At 36.0% G+C, this 24,674-nt stretch overlaps 9 protein-coding genes across 9 annotated transcripts in view; 4 read left to right on the plus strand and 5 right to left on the minus strand.

The window, feature by feature from the left end:
* Positions 1-934, minus strand: part of CBG21848 — a gene marked incomplete at both ends in the record, with an annotated part of 1,603 nt that extends 669 nt beyond the window's left edge. The window contains one exon of the mRNA XM_002635607.2: positions 824-934. Within this exon, the coding sequence (XP_002635653.2) occupies positions 824-934 (111 nt within the window). The remainder of the gene's footprint in view (positions 1-823) is intronic.
* A 680-nt stretch (positions 935-1,614) lies between these two features.
* On the plus strand, positions 1,615-1,903 carry CBG21849 (the record flags this gene model as incomplete). The annotated part of the gene is made up of 2 exons (XM_002635608.1): positions 1,615-1,700; positions 1,747-1,903. The coding sequence occupies 2 exons, from the start codon at positions 1,615-1,617 to the stop codon at positions 1,901-1,903; spliced, it is 243 nt and encodes an 80-aa protein (XP_002635654.1).
* Positions 1,904-3,034: 1,131 nt separating this feature from the next.
* Positions 3,035-3,199, plus strand: CBG26937 (the record flags this gene model as incomplete). Its single annotated transcript, XM_045236728.1, has 1 exon — positions 3,035-3,199. One exon carries the CDS (start codon positions 3,035-3,037, stop codon positions 3,197-3,199), a length of 165 nt encoding a protein of 54 aa, XP_045100481.1.
* Positions 3,200-3,314: 115 nt separating this feature from the next.
* On the minus strand, positions 3,315-4,197 carry CBG21850 (the record flags this gene model as incomplete). The annotated part of the gene is made up of 2 exons (XM_002635609.1): positions 3,315-3,514; positions 3,996-4,197. 2 exons carry the CDS (start codon positions 4,195-4,197, stop codon positions 3,315-3,317), a joined length of 402 nt encoding a protein of 133 aa, XP_002635655.1.
* A 2,423-nt stretch (positions 4,198-6,620) lies between these two features.
* Positions 6,621-8,823, plus strand: Cbr-nhr-270 (the record flags this gene model as incomplete). The annotated part of the gene is made up of 4 exons (XM_002635610.1): positions 6,621-6,816; positions 6,868-7,363; positions 8,272-8,384; positions 8,567-8,823. The coding sequence occupies 4 exons, from the start codon at positions 6,621-6,623 to the stop codon at positions 8,821-8,823; spliced, it is 1,062 nt and encodes a 353-aa protein (XP_002635656.1).
* A 2,193-nt stretch (positions 8,824-11,016) lies between these two features.
* On the minus strand, positions 11,017-14,618 carry Cbr-srab-25 (the record flags this gene model as incomplete). Its single annotated transcript, XM_002635611.2, has 7 exons — positions 11,017-11,115; positions 11,280-11,344; positions 11,390-11,582; positions 13,472-13,648; positions 13,693-13,846; positions 14,039-14,116; positions 14,392-14,618. The coding sequence occupies 7 exons, from the start codon at positions 14,616-14,618 to the stop codon at positions 11,017-11,019; spliced, it is 993 nt and encodes a 330-aa protein (XP_002635657.2).
* A 4,248-nt stretch (positions 14,619-18,866) lies between these two features.
* CBG21853 lies at positions 18,867-20,605 on the minus strand (the record flags this gene model as incomplete). The annotated part of the gene is made up of 4 exons (XM_045236729.1): positions 18,867-19,070; positions 19,371-19,883; positions 20,368-20,448; positions 20,549-20,605. The coding sequence occupies 4 exons, from the start codon at positions 20,603-20,605 to the stop codon at positions 18,867-18,869; spliced, it is 855 nt and encodes a 284-aa protein (XP_045097407.1).
* A 749-nt stretch (positions 20,606-21,354) lies between these two features.
* Positions 21,355-22,216, minus strand: CBG21854 (the record flags this gene model as incomplete). The annotated part of the gene is made up of 2 exons (XM_045236730.1): positions 21,355-21,924; positions 22,169-22,216. The coding sequence occupies 2 exons, from the start codon at positions 22,214-22,216 to the stop codon at positions 21,355-21,357; spliced, it is 618 nt and encodes a 205-aa protein (XP_045097408.1).
* A 1,314-nt stretch (positions 22,217-23,530) lies between these two features.
* Positions 23,531-24,145, plus strand: CBG26938 (the record flags this gene model as incomplete). The annotated part of the gene is made up of 1 exon (XM_045236731.1): positions 23,531-24,145. One exon carries the CDS (start codon positions 23,531-23,533, stop codon positions 24,143-24,145), a length of 615 nt encoding a protein of 204 aa, XP_045100482.1.
* Positions 24,146-24,674: the final 529 nt, after the last annotated feature.

Below are 24,674 nucleotides of genomic sequence, written 5' to 3' on the forward strand. Positions count from 1 at the left end.
GAAAGCACTTCTCAGGAACCGAACGTCGGCCCTCCAGCATTTGAAAAATAATCGAGCAGCTAAAATGAAACTCTAAACAGGTTCGTATCAAGTACTCACAGTGGATGCCGCCAATTTTCAAAATCGCCATCCCTTCCGCTCACCACTCAAATTCACCTTCTCGAGTTTATGTTTCAACTCCACGTTCAAAGTAGCTTTAACTCTGTATAGTTAAAGTTCACGTAGTTACCAGGAATAATTCGAATTATTTTCTCTCCCACAGAAAAAGACAGAAACGAAGTTGCTTCTTTTCTGTCTTTTTACGTGTCTTTCTTTTTCTACAAAGAAAAGAAGTTGTGTTTTTTGATAATTTATAATTTTTCTTTTATAATTGATGATCTAAATAAATAATTTTCACGTAAAGATGTATAAATGAATGAGAAATAAGTAAAAACCGTAATGAGCGTAGAATCATTGAGATTCCGAAATCTCTGTTTTTTTTTCATCCAAATTCAACATAGTCGACACTTTTTCATATTTTTGGTAGTAAGATCTGTCTGATTGCCACAGACTTGTCTGGATTTTTGAAGAAAAATGAAAATTTTTAAAAAATTTGAAATATATTTCTTCCTATATGTTTCAGTCGATTGATCGCAAACTTTGAAGCAAAAATTCTGACAATTTCAACCAAGTTTCTCAGAATTTTTTTAAAAATTTGAGACTGTTTAAAGGGTACAAAATCTTCGATTCGGGGTACGAAATAGTTGAAAATTTTCGATGTACTACCGAGTTGTGGGTTTTGCACCCCTAATAAAATCAAATATTCTACAATTTTCCAACCTACCGTATACCCCCGCTTTTTCATCAGACACTGATTTGCAAGCGATGAAATTTCCGAGGCGATTCCAGAACAATTGAATTCCTTGATTTTTTCAGCATCCTCCATTTTCGACATGAGTCGAGAAGCCAGTCCTTTCCGCTGATAATCCTTGGCGACACTGAGGATTTCTCTGAAAAATCGAGTTTCTGATTCTGAGATTCTGAGATCCTGAGATTCTGAGATTCTGAGATTCTGAGATTCTGAGATTCTCAGATTCTGAGATCCTGAGATTCTGAGATTTTGAGATTCCTGGGATTCTAAATTTCTGAATATCTTTAAAAAATTGTTTTTGATTGAATACTGTCAAATTCTAGATTATCATTTTTATCAATGTTTTCCTGACTTCTGATCAATTCCCATCAATCCAGACTTTGTTATTATTTTTTTCCAACGTCTTCTTTTTGCTGTAATGCAATTGATGATCAAAAGTACACATGACTAATAGACTTGTTCTTGGGTCTTTACACTCTTGTTTCACGTCTTCTTCTACTTCAGAATCACCATCTGAAGAAGATGACGTCATCCGAATCATCGGACCCAAGTTCTCTTCCAAATCGACTTTATTAAATTCGACTCCTAGCTGGGTCACCATTTGACAAACAATCCCTTGGGCGAAGAGTCCGATGTTCAAAAAGGGAGGATCCCGAAAAACTGGTTTTTCCAATTTTCAGCAGATTTGATATAAATATTGTTAAGATTTCCGAATTGACCAAAACAACAACAACTAATTCAGTTGTCATTTTATGAAATTTAAAATGGCATCTCTAAAGGTTTTGGCTATTTGTGCGATTCTGGTAATCTGTTGCGCTATGCTTGGTGCGGCCCAACAAGAAGATGCAGTGTATGTTAATTTAGTCCTACAGTAACCCCTAATTCCAATTTTTCAGCGGAGTTCGTGAGAAACGACAATGGGGATGGGGAGGTCGTGGTGGATGGGGAGGTGGCTGGGGACGTCCATATGGAGGATACGGTGGATGGGGTGGACGTGGATATGGTGGAGGATGGGGACGTCCATATGGAGGATACGGTGGATGGGGACGTTAAACCAATCAACCCGGCTCAAAATTTTTGCTCAAGTTTTGATAATCTGATTGTTTTTATGGTTTTGTATAAATAAAAATGTTTTTTTTTTTAATTCAAAAGTTTCGTTTCTCGACTCCAGAAAATTAAAATTTGTTATAGAAGAGTCACTAGCTTCTAATTTGAAACAGCTTTCTCAATTACTGTCAAAGATGTCAAAATCTGTCAACTGATAAATTGTTTATCATAATATCACAAAAATTGTACCAGTTGACCTTTTAATATATTGCTTAGGAAACTACGGAAAAACTTGCTAAAACTTGACAGCGCGGGGCCCTTCTATTACAGGTTTTTTAGAAATTAAAGCTCACAATCAAATAGTTCCTGAAACATTTTTTAAATTTTCTTACCGGAAAATTATATTTTTCGAAATTCAAGGTAACTTGAAATTTGTATACATTTATGGAACTGTTAAATTTCTTCCCGTAAAGTTGCAGTTGGATCGTTTTGAGCTAAAATTTCATTTTAAAAAACCTGTTTCCCTAGAATCTCCATTTCTAGGTCCCTTTAAGATAAAGGAACATGAACAAAAATGTTTTCCGAAATTTAGTTTTTTTTTTGCGCTCCTCCAAGTGTTGAATTTATGAGTTTATCGTTAGAGGTGCGATGCTCCAAGCTGAGCTACGGTGGCACGCCCCGCGTCTCCTGCCTTGACAACTTTGAGCGCAGATTTTTCATTTTCTGTGAAAGATATCAAAAAGTGATCAACTAACAAATTGTTTTTCAAAGTATTTTGTTAGTTGACTACTTTTTGATATCTTACAGAAGAATTGAGATAACTCCAATATCAGGTATGTTTCTTCTATCAGGAATATCGCGCTGACTATGAGTAGACAGAACCTTACAATGATGGCTTTAAGATTTTCGAATTGTTTCTTAAAGGTGGGGGACATGAAAAAAAATAATGTTCTCGAAATTCCGTTCAAAGATGCCCCTCGAGGAGTTGAACTTGTGAGGGCGATGATTGAGGGTGCGGCGCCGCTACCGACTGAGCCACGCGGGCAAAGAGAAAGCGCACGCCCGATTGCATACATAAAGGCGAGGACGACAGCTGTACGCAGAGTGACATTAAGCGTTGTACACCGTGACGGTAGAATGCATAAAAAAAAATCTCCTGTCCCCCCACCTTTAAGATTTTCGAATTGTTTCTTAAAATCTGCCGATCGAAAATCACAAAAAATCCAAAAGCTCAAATCTGAATGTTTTTTCTTGTTTTTTGAGACTTTTCCCAGTAAGACGAACAAGAAAGACATTGGCTAGAACGAAAACAAAAACAGTCGATGACTAATGATTACACTTCTCCTGGTCATCTGCCATTATTTGTTCATTTCTAACTTTAATGACCTAATTTTCTTTTTCAGTCCTCCCCTCTAACTTACAAATGCAAAACTTGAGCAATATCCGGTCGAAGTTCAAAAAACTTGGCGTGTAGTTCCGTCAAAATCTTGCCCAACACTCCGATTTCTTTTCTCTCTCCGTTGTCAAACTCGAATTCGTCGCCATGGTTTTCCGATTCTGCTTTCGATTCGTTTTTCCACAACGAAGACATTGCACATGCAACGATTTTGTTGGTTTCTGAAAAATAAATGTGGACATCCGGACAAACAGACAAACTTTTTTTCCAGGCTTGAAAATTGTTCCCAATCTGGGCTCTGACGAGTCCTGTCATTGTTCCTTTTAGAATCTATATTTTAGAATCAATTAATTTAGATACGGTCGAACTCGACGAGTATAAAAATGATGATATTTGGAAAATAAATAGTCAGGCATCATCTCGCTGCTATTTCGGGTTATCTGTGAAAATTTGGGAAACCTTGATCCATTGGGGACTTCGCTAGGGTCGGTGACAAAGAAACAAACGGACACACTCAAACACAGAACTTGTTCAGGTGGTTTTCAGCTTGTAACTCTGTACATAAACAATGTACAGAAGAACAAATAGTATCATTTTGTAGTGCTCATTGAGTTATATCATGTCTATTTTAGTTCGTCCAACAATATTGATTTTTTAAGAAATTATGGTATGGTCCATTTTCAAGCCTGCTTTAATCCTCACCCTTATCTACCAGCGCATAGGAGAATGGAATGTTCAAGGTTCTCTCAAAAAGCTTATCCACAAATGGCTGGAAATTTTGCTGGGTCATCCCACATGCCCTATTCATTGGCTCCTCGAATAGAAAATGGCTGTTTAGAAATTCCGACAGCTCTGCTGCGTTTTCATGGGTAAGAAGCACAAATGCAAACGGATCGTCGGACATTTTCAGAGGATCTGAAATGAAAAGTGAATCTCAAAAAAAAAAGAAACGAGATTTTTAATAAAAAAAAAGTTGTCAAGACTGACTCATAGGCTATTGGAGCATGTGCGTGTGTGAGAAAAAAGCCAGTAGAATAGACCAAAAAAGAGAAAAAAAGACGAAACAGATGTTATATTTTTCGCAAGAAAATGAGAGAGAGAGGGCGGATGGATGAGATTAGGCTGCCCCCGGAAAGAGCACACGGAGCCAAAAGTGAGAGAGAGTGAGAGAGACGCAGTGAAACAGGGATTCGGCGGTGAGATTAGTTAGTGTGGTGTTTCGGTGGTTTGGTTGGTTTTGAAAAGCTGCCAGAGAGGAAATTAGATTTCCCTTGTGGTGTAAAAGGGGAATACGAGTTCATTTGAGTTTGAGCCTAGAGGAAGAGAGTGAGAGATTTAGAGAAAAAATGAGTTCCGACTGATCCCGAGCCGGGGTTCCAAAGCAAACATAGAGTGTCTAGAGGTCAAGAGTTCAGTTGTAGTTTGTAGTTTGTATTTTTGAACAAAGAAACTTGTCATTGAAAAAATCAAATAACATAGGATTCATTTTTTTACACATCATCAAAAGTTCCAGCGAATTTTCTAAGAATGCTTTATGAGTCACGAACGGCTGATTCATTAGAAATTCAATACACTGGCTTATATAGAATGTTTACGACTTCTCTATATTGGACAAATAAACAAATGAAAATTATTCATAACTATGAAGATATGGGTTTTAGGGATTTTGCTATAAAAATATATTAAACGAATTGGCTAAGATTTAAGCGGATTCCTAGGGATCAAGGATTTATGGTTTTGGTTTGAAATTTTATTGAACTGTAAAAACTGAAATATGTAGTGGGGGACGGTGTGGTTCTACATATTTTTTTCTACATATTGCCATTTTTACGTGGTGGCCTAGAGAACCAAATTTGCAAAAGTTAGGTCATCACTTCAAAATGGCCTAGAAAACATACCAGGGTCATGTTAGGCTATTCTTAGGCCATTTCGAAGTGGTGGCCTAGGAAACCGAATTTGCAAAAGTTAGGCCACCACTTTTTAAATGGCCTAGAAAACACACCAGGTTCATGTCAGACCATTTCTAGGCTATTTTTACCTGGTGGCCTAGGAAACCAAACTTGCAAAAGTTAGGCCATCACTGCAAGATGATACCGTCTCGAAAAAATTCCTCCAAGTCGTGTCGAAAGGACGCAATGCTTGTGATGTATGTTTGCAACAAATTATCAAAATTCAACGATTTTTAATCAGTGTTTAATGTTACAAGTCTGACCGGCCGCGAGGCCGTCAGTGGCATGGGCTGGAAAAAACCGCGGGCGGCTTGGTTCACCCTTATTTTGCTCATCCATAGTCCACCCACACTTTTATTTTCAATCAAGGTATTCTATATTTTTCAGTTCACCTGTTTTCACTTTCTTATCGACTGTTTCTACCACAAAGTGCAAGGAAACTGTCTCGTCAATTGTTTTTGAAACTTGAACCTCATTATGTTTCAAACCCTTTTTTCAGGTCAAAACTAGTTCTGTGTCTTTGATGTTGCCGACAATTCTTTTTCTCTGAAAAAAATCCTCGATATGGTTTCCTATTTTTCATCTTTTCCACCTAATTGTAAGTTACCAGTCGGTTTACGCCCCTTCGGTGCTAAACCTCTTGGCCTCCGGTCGCCCTCCACCATCGCCCTTTCTGCCCACCACCTTTTACTGACAAGGGAAGGTTTTTCAGACAACGGTTGAGAATTTGCTCGAAATTCGTACAAAGGTACTTTCGAATATGCTGAATCCGAATCCAAAAAAAATTTTAGCCCGTTCTCGAAAGGAGCCGAAATATGGCCTCTGAAAGTGCTTTCAGTACTAAATTTTGGCCAAAAACATGCATTTTTCGAGGTTAAAAATTAGTTTTTCAGGATTTGCTTGAGTGCGAAACTCATTTTTGGACATTTTTCTATCTTCTAAAGTAACTTTTAAACATTTTCAAAAAAATTTTTTTTTGAAAAATTTTGAAAAAAATCACCATGGGGTCCCCCACACTTTGAAAATGATTTTTTAAAAATTTTTTGAAAAGTGCGAAAAAACGTTCCAATTATTCAGAAACGATAAAAATAGCATTCTGACAAATTTTTTCAGCCCAATGTTGTCTTTGGGCTCAAAAAATCTCCAAAATCTGATTGTTATTAGAACTTTGACCGTCCCTAATTTCTGAAATATCGCTTGAAATTTACTGCAACTTTTTTGTTTGAATTCGAAAAAAATCCGTTTTCGGATCAAATTCTTATCTCTAAATCTCTTTTTCGGGTCTAAAAAGTTCGTTTCCCCCTCCTCCTCTCTCGGAGATTCGCATCTTCATTCAGAATACGTTCATTGTTCAGTTCCCTGAATATTTCTTGAAATTATGCCTTCATCAACTTCCTCAGAATACCGTATGCCAACCCTTGAAGAAGAGAACTGTGTGATTTGCGGGGACCTGGTGAAGAGCAATCGATTAGGAGCACCAGCCTGTTGGAGTTGTATGATATTTTTTCGAAGAGGTGTCATTCGAAAATCTGGCTTCGTATGCCCTAGAAATAAAGACTGTTGTGTAGTGAATGGTAGGTAGTGTCTTCAGATCCAGACTTTTAAATTTTTATAGACTATTTCAGAACTTCGAGTCTCTTGCCGTCACTGCCGGTTCCAAAAATGTCTCCAATCTGGGATGAAGCCATCTTTTGTTGTCACTCGGGACACTTTGGAACCTCGAACTCCACCGCCATCCATCATAGATATCCCCAAAAATCTTGTGGAACCTCTTGTCAAACTTCAAGACTCTCTATTAGAAGATCATCAGAAGCAGATGATACATCCTTTTAGAAGAGCGACAGTAGCCGATGTGAATCAAATGTTTAAATGGAGTTTCAATGATTCGATCAAGTGGGCATCGAATTTTGAGCCATTTTTAAGACTGACGAATGAGCAGCAGAAATGTGTCATTTCGGAGTTTGGTTTTGCGTTTTTCATTATTGATCAGGGATTCGAAAATGCAAAGCATTGGCGGAAGAGATGCTGGATTTTGCAAAATGGAACTTTGCTATACTCGGATTATTTTAAAGAACTAGAAGATAGCAGAGGAATTTTGGAGTTTGATCCGGATTTGATAAGGTTTGTTCTGTTAAAATACATCGAAAAGTTGAGCTAGCTAAGGTGGCACAAGCCGGGCGGCCCGTCGATGTCATACCATATACGTTTATTTTGAGCTCAACTGTCTAAGTTCTTCTAAAACATACCAAAAAATGGTCAACTGACAAAATACCACTGATATTATGTTAAACATTTTGTCAGTTGATCAATTTTTGATATCTTTTACCAGCCATCTGCTTGCCGAGCCTTCCGCGCTTCAATAAGCTGGCTGGTGCGCCTTTGGCGCGATTCAGCCTAGTTTTTTCTTTTTACTGGTTTGTCGGTTCATGCCCTAAAATGACCTATAAAACACACCAGGGTCATTTTATTGCATTTTCAGGCCATTTTGAAGTGGTGGCCTAACTTTTGCAAGTTTGGTTTTTTACTTGCGCCACAGTAGCCCAGCTGCAAGGCTGTGCGAAAATCGGCCGTGGCCGGCCGCGGCCGAGGCCGTGGGTATTTTGCCGTGGACCAATCCGGCCGTTCTTTAGAAAATAAGCTCAGCTACCCAGGTACTACTAGGGCCGATAGGCCGCCTTACCCTACCTATCTCAGAGGTAACCTTTTTTGAAGTGCTACGGCCGTTCTGGCACAGCCTTGCCCAGCTGATAGGCGCTCTAACGGTGGACCCACATTGAGCTCAATTATCCCGCTTCTTTTGGAAGTTATCAAAAATTTGTCAACTGATAAAATGTTGCTGATATTATGATAAACATTTTGTCAGTATACAACATTTTGATATCTTTCACAAGAATTGAGATATATAAGCTCAAAGTTGGGTGGAGTTTTATCCGAGAAAATAGTATGAAAGCAGCACGATAACCTTGAAAAACCTCCAAAAATGCCCTGTCTCCCCTTCTTTAAGTTTAAAAATAATTTCAAAATTTCAGATCGCATTCTGAATTTGTCGAATATCTTGAAACTTCGATCAAACGGCAATTCCAAATTCTTCAGATTGATAAATTTGAAGTCGCGGTTTTGAAAACGCTATTATTGTTTTCGAGTGAGTCTACTTTGAGTTCGATTACCTCGGTTCCTATGAGAGATATCGAAAACTGGTAAACTGATACAATATTGGTGATACTATGATAAACAATTTCTTTGTTAATTATTTGTTGATATCTCTCATAGGAAGCGAGATAAATGAGCTCTAATATAACAGTAAGATATACCAAATACTTGCAGGTTCCTTCCCGAAACGTCACATTTTTACGGATTTCCAAGAGAAAACTGACGCTTATAAGAACAAGTGTTTGGAAGAATTAATGGAATATTTATCAGAAAAATATCCAACAAGTTGTGAGATGAGATTTGGAAAATTGATTTTGTTTATGGGCGATATTCGGAATGCAATTAAAGTTGTCTATAATCATACGAAAATTTCGGATCTTTTCGATTCGAGAAAGTTTGATATGTTTGTTAGGAGCTTTTTCTTGTCTTAAATTTCTTTGTAATTTTTTTTGACTTGATGAAATAAATGTAATTCCTTACTTTTCTTTTTTATGAATGTTCAAAACTTGAAGTCTTCTATGTTCCTTAAACCTGTAATAGAAGGGCCCTCTAACTTTCTACCCACAGTAAAAGAAATAGGTTAAGTTGCGCCGAAGGCGCACCAGCCAGCTGTTTGAAGCGCCTGAAGCGCGGCAAACAGGCTGGTATCCAAAATGTGTCAACTGATAAAATATTGTTGATATTATGATAAATAACTTATCAGTTGACAACTTTTTCATATCTTTTACAAGGACCAAGATAAATTGGAGCAAAGTTGGATGATAGAAGAGATTCCGGTAAACTACGGTATCCATGAAAATTGTCAACTTTATTGTCCAATAACAGTCACCCTGACTTTTTCAATCTTTCTGATAGTTTTGTAGTATATCAAAAAAGTATAGAGCTCTAATTTTGTAGTTGACAGTTTTTTGGTACAAACTCATTAAAATGAGATATACCTTTTGAAATTTTCCTTGGAATTTTCGGCACTTGGTTGGTGTCAAGCGGTATATCTCACTTGCATGAATTTGTGCCAAAAAGTTTTCAACTACAAAACTGAAGCTCTATTTTTGTTTAGTACGTCTGGAATTTTCCAGTCATCCGCAGCTGACAATTTTTAATTAAAAATAGGTACTGTAAGAGTTGTTCCGATGGTTATCCGAGATTTTTTGCCCAACACGTCACGACCTTGTTTCAATTCTTAAATCTAGATTCGGTATTGAACATCTTCAGAAAAATGGTTGTTGATGTTTGTGAAAATCTGCAGACACATCAAAGTTTTTTCTCTCTCTTCTCGCCTTGTTTAGATGGTTATCTGCAGTGCATAGTTCTGTTTTGGGGCTTTCATAGGTTTCGGGGACAGTGGCGGGGGTTCAACATCTGCCTATAGGTGAACTGGACTTGTCCAACTTATATAGAACTATGACGTCAACTTGTTATTGATGTTACAGCCTTAATCACGTTACCACTTGAGTTCAAGCCAACGGGTCAAAAAACGCGCCCCTAATAACTTGAAGAACTATAGAAGAAATATAATAATTTCAAAGTTAATTAGTTTTTTAACAACGAGTTGCAACGCGTGATTTTTTCGCCCAACGCTTAAAAGTTTGATCCTCAGCCACATAATTCAGCAGCAAATTTTTTCTAAAATCTCACGTTTACTGGGGCGAGATTTCTGACCCATTGGCTTGAACCCAAGTGCGTTATGGATTTTTTGCATAAGTGCTCTTAAGCGTTGCAGGGGGTGAAAGGTATAAGCGTCCAAGACGGCTGAATGTCTAGATTTCCTTGCAAAAGGCGGAAAACGAATTCTTGCAAAAGGCATACTAATCATTTATTGTGGTCATAAATTTTTATAGCATTCGGAGATTTTCGACAGAGTTAGAGAGCAAGCTCGGCTGTCGGCTCGCAACTTCTGGCAGGAAGTTGAGGTGGTGGACGCGTCTTGGACATCTTTTGGTCAGAAGCTGCCCACTGGTAGCCGCCCAAAAGCTACCAAGTGGATGGTCGGAAGTTGGTCAGTTCTTGGCCAGGATTTGAAGGCGCTAGTATGATTCGAAGGCGCTGCCACTCCTGCCAGAAGTTACCGGCGATGCCCGAGAGTGCATTCTTTCTTTATAAATAACTACAAAAAAACTGATATTCCTCTGATAGAACGGCACCCCCTATACTCCAATTTTTAGCTCAATGTCCGTTAAACCTGTAAAAAAAGGGCCCCCACACTGTTGAGTTTGAGCTCAATTATCTCAATTCCTATGCAAGATAATAAAAACGTGTCAATTGATAAAATATTGATGATATTCATATAAATAATTTATCAGTTGGCCAGTTTCTGATATCTTTCACAGGAAATGAGATATATGGGCTCAAAGTTCATAGCTTGTTGGACAATCTATTAGTTTGATAGGTAGCATGTGAATCTAGTGGTTTGCATACAAAGCTCAATTTGTGAAGGAAGTTTATATGAAAATCATAAAAAGTACATAAAAAGTTATATTCCGCTTGATTATGATCCAAACATCGGATCCAAACAAAAATTGATGCTGAACTTTGTTCCGTTAGATCTCTCTTATCTCACATCTCCCCAGTTCCGTAGTAGCAGAAGATTTCTATCTATTATACATCAAATTCAGGGTCCAAAAATCTTATTTCGATTGTGACCATTGTTGTTTGAAGAAGTAAAAGTAGGCGTCATCCTTGACCTCGACTTCAGCTTTTAATTTGACCACTCTTTCGGTTTGGATCTAAAGAATGGAATTGAATAGACATACAAGTTTGAGCTCAATTATCTCGGCTCCTTTGAAAGATATCAAAAATTTGTCAACTGATAAAATATTGGTGATATTATGATAAACAATTTATCAGTTGATAACTTTCTCATATCTTTGACAGGGACCGAACCACCAACCTTCTTGATTATCCTCTGCATTGCTAGGATGACCACAATGGCGTACACTGGAGCACAATGAGTTACTGAAATTGAACAACTAGATTTTGAAGAAAAAAAAAGATCCCTACATCCGCAAATCGCATATACATAATCTTTTCTTTGAGTGAGATTCATCTCCGTTATAATAGTTTTCATAAAATAAATAATCATAAAAACAAAATCCAAGCAAGTGAACCTCATGCTGATTTGAATTAGCGTTTTGTTCTCTTCGATGGTGTACTTTTGGCTCAATGTCGTTTGAGTTGTGATGATACGGAGTTTCTAGAAAAAAAAACAATTTTCAGGATTAAAAGAGGGTTGGTCATTTTGAAATCGTGGCCTAACTTTTGCAAGTTAGGTTTTCTAGGCCACCAGGAAAAAATTGACCTAGAATTGATCTGATACTTATCTGGTGGGTTTTCTAGGTAATTTTGAAGTGGTGGCCTAACTTTTGCAGGTGTGGTTTTCTAGGCCACCAAGGTAGGATGGCCTAGAATTGGTCTGATGTCCACCTCATGTGTTTTCTAGGTTATTTGGAAGGGGTGGCCTAACTTTTGCAAGTGTGGATTTCTAGGCCACCAAGGTGAAATTACCTAGAATTGGTCTGAGATGCCCCTGGTGTGTTTTTTAGGATATTATAAAATGGTGGCCTAACTTTGGCAAGTTGAGTTTTCTAGGCCACCAACGCAAAAGGACCTTGAATGGATCCGATATTCACCTGGTGTGTTTTCTAGATCATTTTGAAGAGGTGGCCTAACTTTTGCAATTTGACTTTTTCTAGGCCACCAATGCAAAATGACCTAGAATTGGTCCGATAATCACCTGGTGTGTTTTTTTAGGTTATTATGAGATGGTGGCCTAACTTTGGCAAGTTGAGTTTTCTAGGCCACAAAAGAAGAATGACCTAGAATTCGTCTGATATTCACTTGGTGTGTTTTCTAGGTTTTTCCGGAATGATGGCCTAACTTTTACAAGTTGAGTTTTCTAGGCCACCACACCAAAATGACCTAGAGAACAGGCTTGTTCGGAAAAACAAATTCGGAAAATCGTGTTCTCGAACTTTTTCTCGACTTTTTTTTCGGAAAATCGAGTTCTCGAATTTTTTCTCGACTTTTTTTTCCGGAAAATCGAGTTCTCGAATTTTTTCTCGACTTTTTTTTCCGGAAAATCGAGTTCTCGAATTTTTTCTCGACTTTTTTTTCCGGAAAATCGAGTTCTCGAATTTTTTCTCGACTTTTTTTTCCGGAAAATCGAGTTCTCGAATTTTTTCTCGACTTTTTTTTTCGGAAAATCGAGTTCTCGAATTTTTTCTCGACTTTTTTTTTCGGAAAATCGAGTTCTCGAATTTTTTCTCGACTTTTTTTTTCGGAAAATCGAGTTCTCGAATTTTTTCTCGACTTTTTTTCCGGAAAATCGAGTTCTCGAATTTTCTCGAATTTCATTAGTCAAAAATTACCAGTTTATTTGACAAAAACAACAAAAACAACAAAAAGCACAAAAATAAAATGGAAAACAATAAATTTGTGCCGGAGTCTTTCTGCTCGTTGAAGAATCGGTTGCAAATATTACACTTTTTCCTTCCATCCGCCAGTCTGAAAAAAAACCAAGTGTTTTCAGTGAGAGAAGGTAAAAAATCACTGAAAAATAAAAGAAGTCTATTAAGAACAGTATAAACCGAAAAAAATGTTGAAAAAGTAATGAAAACCCTGATTAAAGTATGTTTTCATTCAAAAAAAAAAATTAATTTTAAAAAAATTCACCTTAAATCGACCCCGTAAATCGACACCGATTGCGGGTCTCGCCGCGCTTGGGTTACTGTTGCACCCGTTTCAACTATACAAAGTAGAGATTTCCTCTTCACTTTGAACGCAGCATGATTATTTCGAGAAAAAATTTTCCGAATATTTTTCGGAAAATTTTCCGACGGAAAAAAATTCCCGAAAAAAAATTCGGAAAATTTTCCGTCGGAAAAAATTTTCCGAAAAAAATCGGAAAATCGGAAAAATCGAGAACTCGATTTTCCGATTCCGACCAAGCCTGCTAGAGAACACAACATGGGGAAGTCAGGTCATTTCTGAGTAATTTTCAAAATACAATGCTGCCCCTGAGCCTTCTTATTTTTTGTAAGAACATCCAAAAAAAGCGCCAAATTCAAAAAATTGGGAGCCTACCATATTGATTTTGTACATTCTGTAACATTGTACAAAAGCAAACAAATTCGAAGACATCGTGATGATTTCTGCGCTTACTGTCCACGGTTTGTCACTATTCAGAATACAATAAACCGGACGATTCGGTAGATCTGTCTCATAAAACAAGCCAAAGGTAATGATTACACTAATCAGTGCCTGAAACTTTTGGTATGAACTGAAGAACGTTAAAAAAGGCTAACCTGAATAACAACAAAAGCGATTCCGTATTTGGATTTTTTGTTCTCATATTTCTTGGTAAAATGAGTTGCTATAGTTCGTTCCAGCGCGATAAACACAGTGGTGAAGCTAGAATAATAGATTCCAAAGCTGCATAAACTTCGGGATATAACGCATCTGGAAATAGCGTTTTGGATCTGATAGAAGTCATGCACTTTGAGCTCAATCATCTCGGTTCCTATGAGAGATTTAAAAATTTTGTCAACTGATAAAATATAGGCGATATTATCTCGTAGGAACCGAGATAATTGAGTTTGAAATGCTAATACGAGTGAGGAATCCTGTTTGTCCAGATGTCCTTGAACTCACATTCCAATAAACTGCCGACGATTACATGTTGTTAGTGGACCCATCCATAAATACATGTCCGAGGAATTTTGGATTATTCTAAATTTGATTTTTTTTATTCGAATTATGAAATTCTTACATTTGTTACTGTAAACAATCTACTGGAATCTCCCAACCCCACTTCTAACAGTCAATTTTGTGCACGTATATCTCATTCCCTGTAAAATCTATCAAAAAGTGATCAACTGATAAAATGTTTATCATAATGTCAACAACATTTTGTTAATTGACGGCTTTTTGATATCTTTCCCAGAAACCGAGATAGCATGGCTCAAAGTTGAAAGGTTGGGATTCCATTAGAGTGTTTACGCTACCTCCCAATACAATGCAACAAAATCGATATACAATGAGCGGCTGCGATAATTCGAATATTCAAATGAAAATGAGCATTTGTCACACATTTTTGTATGGCTACCACTAAAATTGGAAGTGCTATAATTGATAAAACCAGCATGACAGTTTCAGAAATGTGGAGGAAAGTGGAGTTTTGAATTTCCAGGACTTCAGTCTCGTTGCATGTTGAGTCTTGTGGTGGAGGCATTTTCTAGGATGTCTGAAAATATTTTTTTCAAGTTTTGTGGATAATCGAGGAACATTTTGAAAACAAGACAGAAGTAAAATTTACCGTAAAACCTGTATTAGAAGGGTCGGCTCTTATATTTTTCCAAGGTACCTTTGGAGGGCCCTTCTATTACAGGGGTGCTTCAATTAAAGGGGGCCCTTCTATTTTTCCGGCCAATTTTTTCTGAAAGTTTGCATCGAAAAATTCGACGAAGTTTTGTTCAAAATTCATGAAAATCTGTCAATTTCATCAAAATTAATCAAGTTTTTGTGCAAAAAATAGTGTTTCAACAAATTTCTACTAAATTTTAAAATTCCTGGAATAGTTTTCACTGAAAACGTACGGAAATTTTTCAATTTCACGACATATTTTGAAGGGTGTTCTTATTTACAGAGGGCCCTTCTATTACGGGGGCCCTTATATTACAGAGGGCTCTTCTATTTTTCCAAGCCCTCTCGGGGGCCTTTTTTCTAGATGAGCCCTTCTATTAAAGGGGCCCTTCTAATACAGCTTTTACGGTAGGTCAGCAAAAAATAAAGGCAAAAGGAAGAACTTGAGAATATCATTAGATACGGATCAGTGGAGATGGGTTTCAAAAATTCAATGATTTTGGGGAAAAACAAACTTGATAAAACTAGACTTTTAGTGATAAATGAAATCAAAACATCTTTTTTATTCTAAAAATAGGAGAGACTTGAACAGGGAACAATTTGGATTCCAAAAACGTTTACTAATTTTGAGAAACTTACATTAGAATTCTCAGAAAATTAAACGACGCACATTTTTTTTTGACAAACTTTGATTCTGAACAAAAAAGGTGAAGTTTGAAAAAATATTTCGAAAAAAGTGTTACCGTACTTTAAGGAAAAAAAAACTAGCTGTCATAAGAACAGGAACGTGATTTTGGAGGGCCTACCCTATACATGCCTTCTGAGCTCAATTATCTCGTCTCCTGTAAGAGATATCTAAAAGTTGTCAACTGATAAGTTTTTTATCATAATATCACCAATATTTTATTAGTTGACAGAATCTTAATATCACTCATAGGATCCGAGATAATTGAGCTCAAAGCTGAGGGATTGGGTAGGCTTCTATTAGAGCAATTACGTTATTTCATACAATTCCCGACCATTTTATCAAAACTTACAAGCTGAAGATACAAACTACAAGCTCAGAAAATATCAGACAACCTCCAAGAGTTCTTTCCTAGATTTACAGGTGAGGCCAAGCTACTGAAAATAACAACAAGCTGAAATATTTAGTTGCCCAGGCAAGCTACCCCCAAACCCTTTCTGCAGTTCCCTGTGCGCTTGCAACGACGCTTCGCTGTTCGGCTGAGGACAAGCGCGCCAACCATTATTTTCAGAAAATGGAAAATAATGAATTCTGATTAGATTAGCTATAAGTAGGAGTAAATCAAAAGTGCCTAACCGGAAAACCTAAATCTAGTTGTTATTTTGTAGTTTTACTAGAATTATAGAAAGACGTGACCCAGAACAACAAACCAGATGAAAAAATAAATCAAATCGCGCCGAAGGCGCGCCAGACAGCTGGTAAGAAAGAGAATTTTCGAGTAAACTCGTGAGAAAATATGTCAAACTTTCAATGATTCACACGAGAAATTTTTCTAGCTCAATTCACAATTTTTCGGAGAGAAGTCAGACTAGACAAGAAGATTTTGACTTGTTAGGAAGTCAGAAGTTTTACGAAATTTAAAAAAAAATTTACGAAAAAAAAAAACATTTACCAATTTCTGAAAGGCACCCCGCTTCTGCCCGTTTTTGTATTGAAAATACAAAACACCAGGTGTCTTTAAGAAATCGGCAAATTTTTAATGGTAAAAATTACCGGTAGAGTTACCGGTAAATTTACAGAAAACTATCGGTAATTTTTAGGAAAATTTTCTGTTTTTTTTTAATTTGTAACCAGAAAACCGCGACGTTTCAGAACCGCGACGTTTCAGAACTGCGACATTTTAAAACCGCGACGTTTCAAAACTGCGACGTTTTAGAACCGCGACATTTCAGAACAGCGACGTTTTAGAACCGCGCCGTTTTAAAACTGACCATTTCAGAACTGTTGCGAAACTGTCAAAAAAAAAAACTAATGAATCAGCAAAAAAAACATTCGTTTAGTCCTCGAGGAAAATAAATATTTTACCGGTAATTTATCAGTAAAATACTGGTAAATCTTTGGTAGTTTTCAATGTTTTTTACCGGTAGGTTACCGGCAAACTTCGGTAAATTTTTACCGGTAAATTACCGGTAAAATCACCAAAAAAACCGTTACCGGTAAGTGAAAATCGGAAGTGTGAGGTAAAGTATAAGTACTCCAATTTTCAAAACAATTCCCAAAAGACCAATATTTTCCTTGTAAGCTTTAGTGAGTTCTAAGAAAAATATCATAACCAAAAACATCGAGAATCTGCATGTTTTGCAAAGTTTAAAAAAAAACTATTTTTGTCTGAAAACTTGTCTTAAAAATGATGTTTTCAAAAAAAATTCAGAAAAAAAGTGACAAAAATTTTCCAGACATGGTGGGAAACAGGACGAATCATTGTTTTTTTTGACATCTCATTTTCAGAAATATAATTTCCAAAATTTCCAAAAATCCGACTTATTTTTTTTTGCTTTTTGTATTTTCACTTTCTCAAATTCCGATAGAAAAGCATATCTAAAGGATCAAGTACAAAAATTCATTATCTGATTTTCAAGAAAAAAAATTCTGACACACGGAAGTAAATCGCTCGAAATGACCAAGAGAGATCAGGAAGAGAAATAGGAACAATAGAGAACTGAATTTTTGTTGAGAAATAAATAAAAGAATTAGAATTGTGTTGGGGGTCAAGCATTCCATTTAATGGCTAAAAAATGGTTCATACTGTAACTCCGGAAAAATCCGAAAATCTCCTTTCAGAAAAAAGTGTGTAACAGTTTAGTACCAGAAAAAAGTAAGCGACAGAAATTATATGGATTTGGCCACGGCTTTTGGCTCTGGCTCTGAAGCTGAAAAAAGCTGAAAATGATTCGAATTGACTGGTATTTTCAAAAAACAAAATTGTGCATTGAGCTGTGGAAGCTTATCAAGTCATATTCAAAAAATTCGGAACAACAATCCTATTCACTGGTCATTTGGTTATTTCTTCAATAACAAAAAATGCCCTTTCAAATTTTGAATAGAATTTAATTATCTTGTGGAGAAAATAACACGATTTATCTTGAAATTTTTGCTGGCTTGAATTATTTTCAGCAGAGTTACAGTACTGGTCCATCGGATACACAACAATGTATTTTTCAGCTTATTTTCGGCCATTCTGACCAATTTCAGGAGTCTCGAGCTCGGCTGTCAAGTTTCCGATCACTTTGAAACCTATGGAGAGTGTAAAACAGACCAAGATTGAAAACTTAGCAATCACAGAACTTTTTGTTTTTCAGCTATTTATCGATTCCAGAAAATGGTCAAAACCACCGAAAATTAACTGACTGTTACTCTGTTTTCAATACATTTTCTGAGAGGACAATGGCTTTGGAGTTTGGGATAACATATTTTTGAAGATGAATTTCTGATGTGAAGAAATGTGTCCCACTACCATCCACCTAAATGCTCATTAAAATAAGCAGCACATTTTCTTAAAATTTGAGCATACTGATGAAAAAACGTACAATCTGAAAATGTTCTTTGAATATTCATGTTTATCTTTTTCCAGAAAAAAATTTTCATGAAAAATCGCAAGGCGTTTTCTGAGAAAAAGGACATGTTCCTGTTCTTATTTCGTACATCAAACACGAAAAATTGCAACATTTACTGAAATTTTCAACAAATATTTATGAAAAAAATTAGGTCCACTGATTATGAATGAATTGAAAGTATGCGTCCTCTGACACTTGTATCTTTCGCTCCATTCGAGTGATTCGTTCATCGCGTTGCAGAAAAAAAGGACCCACACTTTTTTTCTTAACTTCAAAAAGCTTGTGTAGAAAAAATATAGACACTACTCGCCTCATCCAACAAAATCTGGTCCCTTTTTTAAAATTAAAAATAGAAAAAATTAAGACACTCTTGGGTACTGTAGTTATGTAAGATATGTTGTAAACTGAATGATTTTCAGGAACTTTGTGTTACAGTGAACATCATAAAAATCTTTTATTTCACAAAAAAAATATTTCTCTAGAACCCGAATCTTCCATTCCAATAAGGAACTTGTACAAAAAATCAAATAATCGAAATTCATAATTTCCCAATTCTCATTAACAACGGAGCTGCATCTGGTTCATTCCTACACCCCGTACGATACCAGGATTCTAGATAAACATTGAAATAAGTAAAATGATCCTCGATATTGAACGGGAAGACACTTCGGCCTACAGTAGTATCGGGACGAGATCCAATTTCAAAATTCGCGCCGTGTGCCATGCCATGGGGGTACCAAATCTGGAATTATTGTTCAAGTTTTTCAAACGTTCTAAGTTTATTGGAAAGTGTAGACTACCTTGGCTTAGAGAACTCAAATTTCAAAAGTTTGGCCGAATGGCCTAGAAAACACACCAGGTGCATGTTAGGCCATTTCTAGGCTAAAAAAGTTGGTGGCTTAGAAAACTCTAGTTCCATAAATTAGGCCACCATGAAAAAGTGACCTCGGTCATTTCTGGAGCTTCAACTACGGTGGCCTAGAAAAAAAAATTTTGACGAAGTTAGGCACTCTATTCCTAACATGAAATAAATTTCCCTTACCTCAGTATTGTGATGAAAGGAGCCTTTATCAATATCATCGGGAAACGTTCTTGGCGGAAGAGCTGGAATCGGATCCTTACTATGCTCAATTCTCCAAGAATCGGAAACCAACTCATCGTGAGCCTCGGCCAAATCGATATCTCCAATCCTTGGCATCCCAAAAGTCACCAGTTTCGTTCTCGAACCAGTCAACCCGTAGGTTTTCGCCACGTAGGATGAAGCGATCGATGCTAAGCCACCGCCTAGTGAATGCCCAAAAAACCAAATTTTGACGTCTTTTTCCTCTTCTAGAATCTTCTCAACACCCTTCTGAATTCCTTTGTTCCATAATTCATAAAAAGCATTCAAATAGTACCCATCCACGACCCCTTTTGTAACATTAAAGGGGATTTTTGGGTGAAGAAAGAATGAAATTCCTTCATCGATCAATTGGAAAAGTGTAGTGGTGCCTCGGAACACTAGAACCATGGCATTTTGGTTTTTTAGATAAGCACTGTAGGCAAAACAAGTGGTCTGTAAAAGTTTTTATTATTTATTTTTTGTTTGTTTTGTTAATCATTGATCTTGTTTTTCTTCAAACGTCATTTCCTCCAAAAAAAAGTTGAAATTTTATGATATTTTTTAAGTTCATATACCGTAAAACCTCTAATAGAACGACACCCGGAACGTCCACTTTGAGCCTATATATCTCACTTCTTTTAAAAGGTATCAAAAAGTGGTTAACTAGTAAAATGTTTATCAGGATATCAGCAACATTTCACTAGTTAGCCACTTTTTGATATCTTTTGCAGAAAATGAGATATATAGGCTCAAAGTGGACGATCCGGGTGTCGTTCTATTAGAGGTTTTACGGTATCTCATTTTCTGTGAGAGTTATCGAAAAGTGGTCAACTGATAAAATGTTTATCATTATATCGAAATCATTTTATCAGTTGATTTCTTTTTGATGTCTTACAAAGAAACCGAGATAAATTGGCTTAAAGTCTAAAGAACTTACAATTTCCGTTTTATCACAAAAAATCTCATAGGAATTGATAACTTGGATTTGGTCGAAACAGGACTCCAGGGATGCGGAGAGCTGGAAATGTTAAAATTTTCTTTTTTTTATTCAAAAATCCGGAACTCAGAAATTCTGTAATTCAAAAGATCAGAAATTCAAAAATTTAAGAAAAACGAACCTGTTGATTATCGGGTGCATGAGTAGCCGCAATTAATGGAAGAACAGTTTTTCTCATAAACGATTCGTCGTATCTGGAGAAATTGTGAAATTAAAAAAAAATCAAATAATCAATTTTCAGAACTATGAGCAGTTTCTATGCGCTTTATGTAATTTTCAAGATGTTTTTTTTTTTTTTGAATTTTTTTTTCGGAAATTTGGAATCTCGGAATTTCGCAATCTCAGAAGCTCAGAATCTCAGAATCTCAGAATCTCCGAATCTCAGAATCTCAGAATCTCAGAATCTTCGACAATTCAAAAACTTCCCATACACACCTAACATTTGACACATCCGCCGGACAATTATACTTATCCAGTGTCCAATCATCCACGTGGCATTTTTCTACAGTAGTCTGCTCAGAAGCACAAGAGTTGCTCGTCGAGCACCATTGACATTTGTAACCAAATCCATCAGTAGCATTCACACAGGTTTCACAGGACTCAATTCTGGTACATGAGTCCAATGGAGCGAATTTGCAGAGTTCAAAAGAGAGTAATAGAAGAATTAGAAGTTTCATTTTCAGATATACAGTGCATCCTAGACCCCTATTTATACAAGATATGAGTCACAAGAGCAATCTGACCAAATGACTGAAAAATGCATTTTAAAATAGAAACCACGTGGCTCGAAACTTGGAGCATTCAGTAATTTGGGTCTTTTTGAGGTGTTATCAGTTGATAAAAACACTACATTCCGATGCAGCACAGAGAACGGTTTATTACTATTTTGAGATGTGAGGGACAGACAGAAACACAGACAGACAGAAATTACTGAAATTCTGAAATTTGAGATTCTGAGACATTCGTAATCGGGAAAGTTTTCGAGATCACATTTTGAGATTCTGAGATATTGCGATTCTTAGATATTGAGATTCCGATATTCTGAGATTTTGAGATTCTGAGATTCTGAGATTCTGAGATTCTGAGATTTTGAGATTCTGAGATTTTGAGATTCTGAGATTCTGAGATTCTGAGATTTTGAGATTCTGAGATTCTGAGATTTTGAGATTTTGAGATTCTGAGATTTTGAGATTCTGAGATTCTGAGATTCTGAGATTTTGAGATTCTGAGATTCTGAGATTTTGAGATTTTGAGATTCTGAGATTCTGAGATTTTGAGATTCTGAGATTTTGAGATTCTGAGATTCTGAGATTTTGAGATTTTGAGATTCTGAGATTCTGAGATTTTGAGATTCTGAGATTCTGAGATTCTGAGATTTTGAGATTCTGAGATTCTGAGATTCTGAGATTTTGAGATTTTGAGATTTTGAGATTCTGAGATTTTGAGATTCTGAGATTCTGAGATTTTGAGATTCTGAGATTTTGCGATTCCGAGATACTGAAATTCGGAGATTCCGAATTTTCAAAATTAAAAAAAAAGTTTAAAAAATATTTCGAAAATTGAAAAAAAAAAATATTTCGAAAAATGCATTTTAAAATAGAAACCACGTGGCTCGAAACTTGGAGCATTCAGTAATTTGGGTCTTTTTGAGGTGTTATCAGTTGATAAAAACACTACATTCCGATGCAGCACAGAGAACGGTTTATTACTATTTTGAGATGTGAGGGACAGACAGAAACACAGACAGACAGAAATTACTGAAATTCTGAAATTTGAGATTCTGAGACATTCGTAATCGGGAAAGTTTTCGAGATCACATTTTGAGATTCTGAGATATTGCGATTCTTAGATATTGAGATTCCGATATTCTGAGATTTTGAGATTCTGAGATTCTGAGATTCTGAGATTCTGAAATTCTGAAATACTGAAATTCTGAGGTTCTGAGATTCTTAAATAACTGAAATTCTAAAATTTTTGAAATTTTTGAAATTCTGAGATCCTGAGATTCTGAGATTCTGAGATTCTGAAATTCTGAGATTCCGAGATTCTGAGATTCCGAGATTCTGAGATTCTGAGATTCTGAGGTTCTGAGATTCTGAGATTCTGAGATTCTGAGATTCTGAGATTTAGAGATTCTGAGATTTTGAGATTCTGAGATTCTGAGATTTTGAAATTCTGAGATTCCGAGTTTCTGAGATTCTGAGATTCTGAGGTTCTGAGATTCTGAGATTTTGAGATTCTGAGATTCTGAGATTCTGAGATTCTGAGATTTAGAGATTCTGAGATTTTGAGATTCTGAGATTCTGAGATTTTGAAATTCTGAGATTCCGAGTTTCTGAGATTCTGAGATTCTGAGGTTCTGAGATTCTGAGATTCTGAGATTCTGAGATTCTGAGATTCTGAGATTTTGAGATTCTGAGATTTTGAGATTCTGAGCCTCTGAAATTCTGAAATACTGAAATTCTGAAAATTTTGAAATTTTTGAAACTTCTCTGATTTTTTTGTTGAGAAGTATAACTCGAAAAAAAGGAAACTTTTGTGTAGATCAAAAAAATATATAAATTTTGCCCTACCGGGTAAAAAATGCGGCAATTTCAGTTTTTTATTGATTTTCAAAAAGATCACTCTTTTTCATTTTTAACAGTTTTTTATGATTTTCCAAACCACATTTTATCTTATTTTCAGACGTTTTTTTTTTTTCAAATAATCAACTTTCAAAACTATTATGCGTTTTATGCAATTTTCGAAATATTTTTTAAACTTTTTTTTTAATTTTGAAAATTCGGAATCTCCGAATTTCAGTATCTCGGAATCGCAAAATCTCAAAATCGCAGAATCTCGGAATCTCGGAATCTCGGAATCTCGGAATCTCAGAATCTCAGAATCTCAGAATCTCAGGATCTCAGAATCTCAGAATCTCAGAATCTCAGAATCTCAGAATCTCAAAATCGCAGAATCTCAAAATTTCAGTATCTCAGAATCACAAAATCTCAGAATCTTAGAATCTCAGAATCTCAAATCTCAGAATCTCAGAATCTCAGAATTTCAGAATCTTCGAATCTCTGAATCTCTGAATCTCCAAAATATTAATTTCCAGGTGAAAATGTTCCACGAAACCTCATCATTCATTTCCGGCCAAAACAGATACATCAAAGCTGACGAATCCACAAATTTCATCGAAATCAAACTGAAGGAGATGCTGAAAAAACGGGACGAGGAGCTGAAAAAAGCGAGAGATGAGAAAAATAGGTTGGAGAGAGAATTGAAGACACGAACTCAATATAAAAAGAAGAGAATTCAAACGGGAGTTGATGAAAAGTTGAATGAGAAGACGAAGGACTTTAAGGATTCGGGAAATTCTGAAAATTCAGAATCCGGCGATTCTTGGGAATCTCCAAAACCCACAAACGATTTGGATCAGATTGAAGTTCGAAAGACACTTTTGGATTTGTTTGATTCGATCCATGAAATGAGAGAGAAGAATAAAGAATTGGAATTTTTGGCTGAGCAACGGAACAAATGGACTGAGAAGTTTTTTGAGGAGAACCAATCGTTGGTACCAAAAATGAAGATTGATTTGAATCCCATTAGTCTCTCGGAGAAAGTTCTGGAATTTGTGAAAAATCTGAAACCGTTAGAGGAGGATGAGCAGTTGAAAGAGAGTGAAGTGTTGCAGTTGAGAGCCGAAGAAATCAAATTTTTCGAATCGTTGGTTTGATTTACTAATAATTTTCTCTGTGTAATAATAATAATTGTAATAACTTGTGCGTTTGTATCTCCTTTTGAGCTTTGGAATAAATTTGATCAATTGGGAATTTTGAAAAAAAAAAATTATAAGTCTATGATTTCAGAAATCTGAAAATTTGAAAATTTGAGGGACCTGAAATTATTGTAAATGGTCAAAATTTGATCGGTTCAAAAACTCAAAAGTTCCGAAATTCAGGAGTTCAGAAATTTAGAAATTCAGATATTCAGAAATTTTGAAATTCAGAAATTCGGAAAATCAGAAATTCAGAAATTCGGAAAATCAGAAATTCAGAAATTCAGAAATTCGGAAATTCAGAAATTCAGAAATTTAGAAATTCAGATATTCAGAAATTTTGAAATTCAGAAATTCGGAAAATCAGAAATTCAGAAATTCAGAAATTCGGATATTCAGAAATTCGGAAATTTAGAAATTCAGATATTCAGAAATTTGAAATTCAGAAATTCAGAAATTCAAAAATTTAGAAATTCAGATATTCAGA

Source organism: Caenorhabditis briggsae (assembly GCF_000004555.2).
Source record: "Caenorhabditis briggsae complete genome, chrV, whole genome shotgun sequence".
NCBI lineage: Eukaryota > Metazoa > Nematoda > Chromadorea > Rhabditida > Rhabditidae > Caenorhabditis > Caenorhabditis briggsae.